Genomic DNA, 9,902 nt, shown 5'->3' with positions numbered 1-9,902 from the left:
TGAATTGTCGACTTACAAAGTGAAAATTTTTCACCTCTTGTCAGGACCGCCCTTTCTCACCCTCCTTCTCTCCAGCCGTTAGGACCATCGGTGGTGTTGGGACAACCGAGCTCTTTTGTGCTTTAAATCTTGGCTCCTTTCCATAGCTTCTCTTTTCCTTTTTCCTCTTTTTTCCTCTTTTTTCCTCTTTCATTGGGGAGGGGGGATACTTTATGCCTAAGAAAGCATAAACTTTCTGGCTTTAATATTACACCTATGAATCTGATTTAGTTGCTCTAGTATTTCAAATTTCGTTCAAAATCGTCACATGTCCCTCGCTTTAGAGAGGTTTTTAAGACTAGTTTCTTTAAGTCTTACACTGATTTCTTTCTCTTTGGTTTAAGTATAGTCAGTCATGATGATGTTACGATTTCTGTCTGTCTCATCTGACTTGCAGAATAAACTCATTAAGGAAATGAACTTTTTTTGTTGTAGGAAGGAATTCTACAAATACTTCTGTTCAGTGTTTATCTAAATAGTTACTCTTGAGTCCTTGAGACGCAGCCTGCTTGCTCTGATTGCAGAAATCCTCCAACATGTGACAGAGTTAGCTGGGAGAAGCGCAAAGAACACAAATAACTTTACAAAAGCGCTTTATCTCCTGCAGAAATGCAGCAAGAAGAGTGATGATTAATTCAGGATCTGGAGGGACAGCCCCATTTGGTCAGCGCACTTTTGTAGGCATGAACCAGGAGTCATTATCTAGAATTATAGCAATGTTTCTTACGAATTGAAAATAAGTTTTGAAAGAGCTAAAGGCAAAATAACCGAATCCTGGGACGCGTGCTTAGTGATGATTACGCTCTGTGGTCTGGTATGGTGTGGGAGTAATCGGGGTACCCTTCGTGTATCCTTTGTGTCGTCATGAGAAATGATTTTCATTATCGGTGTCTCGGACATTACACAAACGTGTAAGGCCGTGTGAGTTCTCAGGAACCAAGGGACAAAGCCAGACAGAAAGCCTTCTGCTGAAGACAGAGGTGCGCCAAAGGATGAGTGAAGCTACATGGTTTTGGGTGGAATGCAAAGCACTCCAGGACAGGGAAGAAAGACAGATCTTTGGAGACAATGCAGAGAAAAAGCATTTCTGAGCTTTGAAAGATGGATTTTTGTACAGAAGGAGCAGCTACTCTGGGTCCAGAGGAAGGAGCCACTGGCACAAAGTAATGAAAAAAAAATCCCGCGTGGTTACTGAGGTGTGGATAAACTAGGAGGACTGTTCCTGTGTGAGCAGTATATCACCTGTGGTGATTTTCTTGCGTTGCTCTGACAGTGCACTGATTTTTGTACTGTAGATCCAGTGAGGTATTTAATACACCATGAAAACAGAAATTCTAGCAGAACTATGCATCAATGAGTTTTAATTAAGACTGTCCTTAAGCTGATGACTTGTTTGCAACTCTTGATGTGTCTCTGCTCTCAATGATGCCTGGAAAGCCAAGCGTGAACGTGCTCAAAGCAAGACCGAAGTGTGATAAACACCTTCAGCAGCTCTGGCCACTTTTTGGCTGTAAGCAGCTGTGGTCTTGTGTTTAAAGGAGGATGGCACATACCCTGTGCCACAGGGTGCTTCACCCCTGCTCTGTGTGGACGTGGAAACCTTCATGAGACCCATGAGCACTCAAGGCCCTGCCCGTGGTCTCGTAGCAAGGGGGCATTTGCTCCTGTGTTTCCTCCTCAACCTCTCCAGTACCAAAGTATATCCCGTTAAGGTGATTTGCTGGATCCGGGGTCTTGCCTTCAGGTTGCAGTACTGATGGTACCTTTCATTTAAGCCACACGTCTTGCCATTCTTAGCGAGTATTACATTTTCAAAACATGTTTGGGAGTGCTGAAAGCATCTTGGTGGCTTTGCAGTGTGTTGCAGGTGGTTACTCTTGTCCTGGTCCAGACACCAGAGATCCTGTCAAGAGCTTTGCTCATGTCTATTATTTAATCCCTTCAATTTGATGAATGTTTTGCTTGTGGCTTTTGAGGGTTTTTGTTTGGCTTTTATCTCGTGTGCTTCAAAGGAGACAGTTATCTATCCCTGCCTTGTCCTCTTAACTGGACTTAACCCCACTCCACTTCAGGACAGTTAATTTAAGGTCCTGATATAACGATAGAGTGTCAATATTTAAACCTGTGTTACTGGCCACTGTCCAAAAACGCTTCGCTGTTTCAAGAGCAGATTAAGATCTGGTAGACAGGTTAGTGAGCAGTGAGGGAAGCTGGGTAGGGTTACCTGTGGTACAGCTGTTGGGGGGTGTGAGCAGATGGGTGATTGCAAAGAAAGGGCAGCTCGCTGTGAACTTGAAACCAAATGTTTCCTGGGTTTAATGTCGTGACGGCTGTGATTAACGCGCTTGGCAAATAGAAGGCATCTTTCACATAGACTTGTGACATGATCTGTGGTAGACTGCGCTTTGCCATGGCTTTGAGGGAGGGTGAACGCAGAGGTCGTGTCTGCCGTTCTGTCTGTATCTATACATACATGTGGTTTTGTTTCTGTAGGTTGTACCACGCAAATCTTTGAAACCCTCTCTGGGAAGATGAAGCTTCCAGAAGCAGCAGTCCAGTTTGGAACCCGCTTGTTTTAAGAATACCTGGGAATTTCTACCCATCTTCGCCTATTCCAGCATAAATCAGAGGACAATGAGTTATTTTTATTTTTTTTATATTTTTGCTCTACGTAACAATTTTTCTTCCTTCTCATTTTGTTCAACTGGAAAAACTTGAGCCAGTTGCGTAGCTGATTCTTTCTTCGCCACATTCCTCTTACTGAGTCACATCCGCAGTCCATCCATTTTTGTGTGTTGATTGTTGTTCATTGTTGTTTTTTTTTCTTTATGTGACATATGTCACTTTTTGAGTGCTTTTACCTATCCTGGTGTGTCCCTTTGTGTTGCTGAGTGGTCGTAGCATCACTCAAGGAATTAAATACTTTCGGACTTACAGAAGATGACTCGCATGCTTCAGAAACATTTTTATGGCTGTGCTCGGCTCATTAATACAGGAGTTTAACAGTAGTAATATGAGGTATTGCATTAATTGTTGCATACATTTATTACCAAATGACTTGCACAGGCAGTGTTTCAGATGCTGTGGACCTAATCACAATATCCAGAAGTGTCCTGTTTGCAAAGGCGAAAACAAGATCCCTTTGTACCCTGACAGCAAGCCGATGAAGTTGCTTGCAGTGCTGGAAGTGAGGACTGATCACAGGGAAAGCTGGAATGGAATTTTCTGCTTGAGGAAGGGGAAGCTATGGAGCCTGATATTCGGGTTGATTATCATGACTCTAGTGATGGCATCCTACATACTGACGGGAGCCAAACACGGCCTGTTGTTAATTCCGTCTCCCTTCCATTACGGAGCTTTTACGAGCAATCCGAGCTTAATGGACAATGAAAGCCTTAGTGACATGAAAGACCATTACCAGCCTTCTAAAATGAATATTTCATATGTAAAGGATTATCCAAGCATTAAATTAATTATTGACACTATTACTTCAAAGATAGAGTTTATGACCAGACAGCGCCCTGGTTTAGAAGAGCTGAGGAAACAAGAGCCACATGTAAGTATGAACTGAAGTGTGTCGTCAGCTGCTGGGAACTTGCTTATTCAAGACTTTCGGGTCAGTCTTTTACAGAGATAAAAATTAATGCAACTGCTCAGATGTTCATAGAGTGATTCGCCCCATCTAGAGCCTCCTGTTTTACACCAGCTGAAAAGTCCTTCAGAGTCACAGACAAAACAGACAGGTCATATAAATGGTCTTGACACCTGAAAGAGAAAACCAGGCAGCCTTCTGACAGCTGTACCATCGCATGGCATTTTTACCTTGTCTCACGCAAAATCATTCTCACTTAGCTTTGCCAGTCACTTTAGATGACAAATAAGAAAACAGCTTTTCTAATAACCGACTGCCAGTGTGCCTTCCTGAAAACCCAGTCGTTGCCAACCTTGTATTTCAGAGTTAAAAACTGGAAGTTAATACCATCTGAGTGTTACGTGTTGGACTTTAAAAATCAATTCCTGGGGTTGCAGGATAGTTGGGGGATTATCAAGGTACTTCCTGCCTTAAAGTCAAAGGTTGTCTAAATGTACTCCTCTCCCAGTCCAGCTGTTTGTATAGGATTTGGTTCTGGTGTCATCAGAAGAAACCAGTTAGGTCAGCTCTGTCATTAAAAAAAAATAAGGGTTAAAGATGTCCACATAGTGTTTCTATTGTGTTTTCTTACTGTGCTAAGTTAGAAAAGTATAACCATTGATTTTTTGCTGCCTTGACTGAAATTGTTGTTCTTTATGTTGCAGATGTTTTCAGTAATTCCTAATAAATTCCTTCCAAATAGCAAGAATCCTTGTTGGTATGAAGAATACAGAGGAAACACAACCACAGATCCTTATGCAACCAACTCCTATGCGCTGTATTCAAGGCGCTTTCGAATCATATTTGATTACCTCAGGAAGGTGTTTTGGAACCACTTGTACCACTATAAGGGCAAACACTACCGCCTGCGCTGTCTCCCCCATTTCTACATCATTGGCCAGCCCAAGTGCGGGACAACGGACCTGTATGACCGGCTCAGGCTGCACCCTGAGGTTCGATTCTCCGCGATCAAGGAGCCACACTGGTGGACGAGAAAACGGTTTGGTGAGTAAACATGTCCTCTGGCATCCAGGCAAGTCGTCAGTATTAAACTTTGACATTTCTTGTACATGTTTGGGAGGAAGCGTGTGGGCTTGCTGCTGTTGGCTTACCTTGAAACCACTGGAGTTCAGAGTTTTGCAAAACCCAGGTGATGGGTGCTTGGTAGGTTCCAGCCTGCTTTTGTTTAATGATGTTTTGGGTCAAACTTTTTGAGATGATGCATATTTCTCGTGGTGTATTTGCAGCGGTTTGGAAAATCTTGGAAAAAAATAACACTAGATCAAGCCTGTGAATTTATGAAAGCAGGGAGGGGACCTCTTAGGTTGTGACGGGAGCTTTAAAGAATAGCAGTGATGGTTTTGTACTGCGAAATTCTGTAAAGCCTTTCTTACATGAATAAATGATGGGCGAGTATTTGAAACGTGGGTGCCTTCAGCCCTTACGGTTCAATAAATACAACTGTGCTTTGTGGCAGGAGCTTTGCTGGGGTTGCAGCTCTAGCCAAGCACTGAGCAGCAGATGCTCTGCATGAGAAAGCGCTCTCACACTGAGGAACCTGCACATATTTTTGACGCTCTTTTCCCGGTTGACATCAATATTTACTGACGTGACCCTTTGTCTCTGAAGGCAGGCTTCAATAGTTGAGGTTATGGCCTGCTGGAGCAAAACGCATCCACCCCTGGTGACTGAACCTTCAAAGGGTGTCTGAGGGCAGCGGGGCTGAACGCATCGTTTTATCTGTCTGAAGTGTTTATGTCCTTCTTGTTCTCTCTTCCCCGAGTGCCAAGGAAGGTCAGCCTTGTGGTTAGAGACTAGATGAGACGCAGAAGACTCAGTTTCAATTCCTGACTCTGCTGTGCGCTCAGCGCCTTCCTCTCAATGCGGATGCGTGTAATCCTTGCTGTCCTCCACCAGGCACTGTTGGGTCTAGCTGTGGAGTGCTGGTATGCCCTCGCTTTGTGTGACTTTGGGATCAAAGAACACAGGCTTCTCAGTGATATTACTCTTTCCAAGAGGAAGATACCGAGTATTTTATGGTGACTTCTTAGCCTCCATCTCTCATTTGCTGCTGCTTCACTGCAGACACTGCCTTTGGAACACGGAAACATCCAGCACTGTGGGATAGATCGTTTGATGAGGACTTTGCATCACTACAATCCTTTATTGCTTTTCTGAGCTTCCTTGAACTGGGAAACTCTCTCTTACAAAGAACTGCCATAGCTAAAGGCGAGCAAGACACTTTCTGAGCGACTGCAGTGCTGCTTCTGTTCTTGATTTTGGGTCATACCTTCGATTCTTAATCTCTTGCACGTGGTGTTGCCATTTCCATCTCCCTTCCCCATGTCCTGGAGTCCAGAAGACCCTCTGAGCTCCTACAGAGGGGACTTTGTTCCTCACTGCTCGGTGAGGAGAAGGGCTTGGCCACAGAGCTGGGATTTCATGATTTTGCTGTCTACTTAGAGTTTGTATTTTCTTCCTTTGCAAATGTCGTAAGAAAGTGGCTAAAATAAGTGTTTTAGACATTTTCTAAATGTTTGATATAAACTAAGCGTTAAAGCAATATGATGAAAATACAGTTTGAGGTAATTTAGTCCAGATTAGGAGACACTGGAGGCAACAGTGTGAATTGAGGGCATCAAAGTCAGTCACACAAGAGAAGCTCCGTGGTGCTCCCTGAAGCCCCATGAGAAGGCATTTGTTGGTCACAGTCAGCAGCTGACTGAAGACAAGTGATAGGAGTTACCTCCTGACCCGAAGGTGAAAAGTCAGCTCAGCAAAGCAAGGACTTTTCAACTTGGATGCCTTCCAGCGTGAACGCTGTCCTGCTTGCCTCTGGGCGTGTAGGTGCAAGGACTGTCAGAAAACCGTCTGTGAAGATCATGACTTCCATGAGAGTGCTGGCTGAGAGGAAGGGCTGACCTGAACTGATCGGTCCAGCTAAAATCCTTCATACTAAATAGTTCTCTACAGCTACATTAGGCTCCACATAAACACTTGGAATTAGTGTCAGAGAAGGTAGTGCATCCAGCCTCACTCAAGCGAGACCGGACTCACTAAAGCTCAGAGCTGGACCTACCAAATCGGCAGAAGAGTGTGAGAAATCAGGCTGGAGTGCATGTGATTTGAGAACAAGGATGAATTCCTATCTCCGTGATGATATTCACAAACCCTCCACTTGTACCGTCTTGTGGTCAGCCACTGGGGGCCAAGTGCAGATCCTTGAAGAGAACATTCTTCGCATAATTAAATTTTTTGAAGTTATTTTGTAAAGCCAAAGAATGAGGAAAAATTGCAGATCTTGCAGTCTCAAGGGAGGGAGATCTGTACAGATGACCTTCCGATCGTCTCAGGCTGTCTGCCATTGAGAATGAAAGATTAAGTTTGCTTCTGCTGGCTCAGTCCTTGCATTCTGCCTCAGCCATTAGCTAATGGTTTCTCCTTTTTTTTTTTTTTTAATAAAAAAGGGGGAAAAAAGAGAATATGACAAATAGCCTAACAAGTGGAACTGAGACTGCTGCCTTTATGAGCCAGCTAGTGGATATGACTTCTGTGCTCCTGGCTATGCACTTGGTTTAGTTTGTAACACTTATCTGGACAAGAAAGTCTCTTTTGTTCTTTGGCATCCTCTGATTTAGTGGATTTTTATGAGATTGACTAATTTCAGCTGAAGCTAAACAGCCCTCCTGGGGGGACCCCATTGCGCAAATCACCGCTTTGCCGTTCTGCTGGGATGGTTGATGCTCTACAGGGCTTTGTCCCAGCTTGACTGTCTCTCTTTCCTGGCTCTCAGCCACAATTTCTATTCCCATGAGTGGGGCGGCAACAAAGCAAGGCAGTCTGTAGCACCATGCTTGTACTTTTTTTCCCCCTCAAAACAAGTCTAAGCCTTCTTCTACTCTCATGAATTCCCACTCTCCTAAAGGCGGAAATCAGAGGGAAAGGACAAAAACCAGCCTTGCTGAGCTTTCCTTTCACATAATGGATGATTATTGGTCTTGTGGGGACAAGAAAGGGAGAGCCGAGAAGTTCTGCTCTTAACTCCTGGCTTTGGTCCTCCTCCGCTGCCTTCCCAATACTGTCCTTGACCAGTCCCCACTTGAGGAACTGTCTTGTGGTGTGATCAGAAGCCAAAATGCAAAGATGGACATGGGGAGCGTGTACAGAAAGTAGAAAAGTGAGACTAGATTTGGAAAGAGGAGGAAAGGGAGCATGAAAATCATCGAAGTGGCTCAAGATGCTGGGAACTGCTGGGAGAAGGTGATCCTGAACACAGCCTGGAGTGCTGGGAAGGAGGAAAATAACATGGATCACCGAGCTCTGTTTTCATACTTGAGAAAGACAAAACCATGAATGATTTTCCAGCTTTCTGATTTCGATAAGTGCACGTTGATTTGCATATTTGGCATCAGAGCCTGTTCTCGATCTCAGTACACGTGGGAGCCCGATATTACTTCAGCTTGTATTGGTGCAAATGAAAGCAGAATCTGCTCTTTTAAATTCATTCCAAAAGCTAAATTTAGAAGAAAATAAATGCAAGCTGTTCATGCAGGAGCTATAAAACAGAACACGGAAGGTATTTCCTATCACTGGGAATTTATGGCTTAATTGTACGGTGTCGTGACTCTCAGCTCCTTCATTATTGGTACTTTTATCTGAATATTACACTTTCTCAGTCTAATTTTGTGCTGACGTTAGCTGGCTCGGAGCTAGCCCTGACAATGAAGGTGTCTTGACTTACGCCAGCAGTTAATCTTGCCCTGCTATTATTATATTTTTAATAAACTTCTCTCTTTTCACCGTTTGTAGGAATCATTCGTCTGAGGGATGGATTTCATGATCGCTACCCAGTGGAAGACTACCTTGATCTGTTTGACTTGGCAGCACATCAGATTCAGGGTGTGCTGCAGAGCGAAGCGGCGAAGGAGCACGGCAGGATGAACAACCTCGTCATCGGTAGGGCAAAGACAGCCTCCAGATGAGGCCTGAGAGGGGCCACTGGCATTGGGTTTCTCTGCTGTGTGGGGTTAGTGCAGACGTTCTTCCTTCTCCTGAAGGACGGTTACTTGCTTTGTGATTAGCTTTAGAAAATGCCTGAGCAAGCGAAGAATGTCTGACAGAATCACAGAATCGTTTATGCAAAAGACCTTTAAGCTCATCGAGTCCCCCCGTTCCCCCAGCGCTGCCAGGTCCCCACTGCCCCCTGTCCCTCAGTGCCACCTCCACACGGCTGGGAAACCCCTGCAGGGACGGGGACTCCACCACTGCCCTGGGCAGCCTGGGACAGCCCTGGACATCCCCAATGGGGAAGAAATTGTTCCTCATGTCCAAAGTAAACTGCCCCTGGCGCAACTTGAGGCTGTTTCCTCTAGTCTGTCACTTGTTCGTAGGGAGAAGAGACTGAACCCCACCTTGCTACAACCTCCTGTCAGGGAGTTGTAGAGAGCGATAAGTGTTGACAAACATCAGCATTTAATTAAATCTTAAAAAACAAAGAGAATGAGAATGACCTTGGTGACTCCTTCACACATTGTTTTCATTTTGTTTTCATTACGAGGGGTTTGCCTGTAGTGACGGGATTGTGGCTTCAGGTTGAAATGCTGTAGCAATGTCTGGGGTGACACACAGGCTGTGGTATTAGGACAGAAAATGGGGCTGCAGAAGTCCTGTAGCTGACTGGAGACAGTATCCATGACAGCAACGGCTCCAAGCAGCTCTTCTCAAGCTCCAGCATAAGACGCAGGAAAAAGGAGCACCGTTTTTTTGTGTCATCATCCCTAGGGTGGACTGACACAAATGTGATTAAACTCCTGAGCTGCTTTGTTGACAGCAAAGGTAAATCAAGTTTCAAGAGCAGGAACATGGAGAGTCAAGCTGAAGCGCTCTTGTGCCATATTTCTTTTGAGGTGTGGACCTAGAGGCACAGAACAGGATTATTTGGAGATAATCTTACTGTTCCCATTGATATTGAAGTACCCAATTAGCTGGAAAAATGCTTTAGAAATGCTGTTGTACTGTACTTACAGAAGACCGTGGTTAGGATGGGCTCTAGCGAGGGATCCCCGGGTTGCTTTCCATGACACTCAGCAGCTGATCCACCATGCTCGTCCTCCACCGTGGTCCTCCACCGTGGTCCATGGTGCCATCGGTTTACAGCGCCCATGAGGAACACCAGCGGAAATTTCTAAATTCTGCTTTTGCTGTTTGCTAAAACCAGAAAACTGAGGGAAAG

General features: G+C 44.7%; 1 protein-coding gene across 1 annotated transcript in view; it reads left to right on the top strand.

The window, feature by feature from the left end:
* The first annotated feature begins 2,526 nt into the window (after positions 1-2,526).
* Positions 2,527-9,902, top strand: part of CHST15 (carbohydrate (N-acetylgalactosamine 4-sulfate 6-O) sulfotransferase 15) — a 19,977-nt gene continuing 12,601 nt past the window's right edge. The window contains exons 1-3 of the mRNA XM_010144847.1: positions 2,527-3,595; positions 4,336-4,675; positions 8,480-8,626. Coding sequence (XP_010143149.1) covers positions 3,008-3,595; positions 4,336-4,675; positions 8,480-8,626 — 1,075 coding nt within the window. The 5' untranslated portion in view covers positions 2,527-3,007. The remainder of the gene's footprint in view (positions 3,596-4,335; positions 4,676-8,479; positions 8,627-9,902) is intronic.

Source organism: Buceros rhinoceros, unplaced genomic scaffold (assembly GCF_000710305.1).
Source record: "Buceros rhinoceros silvestris isolate BGI_N320 unplaced genomic scaffold, ASM71030v1 scaffold2391, whole genome shotgun sequence".
Lineage (NCBI taxonomy): Eukaryota > Metazoa > Chordata > Aves > Bucerotiformes > Bucerotidae > Buceros > Buceros rhinoceros.
Note: the sequence above shows the minus strand (reverse complement) of the source record. Positions and strands in the feature narration are given on the sequence as shown.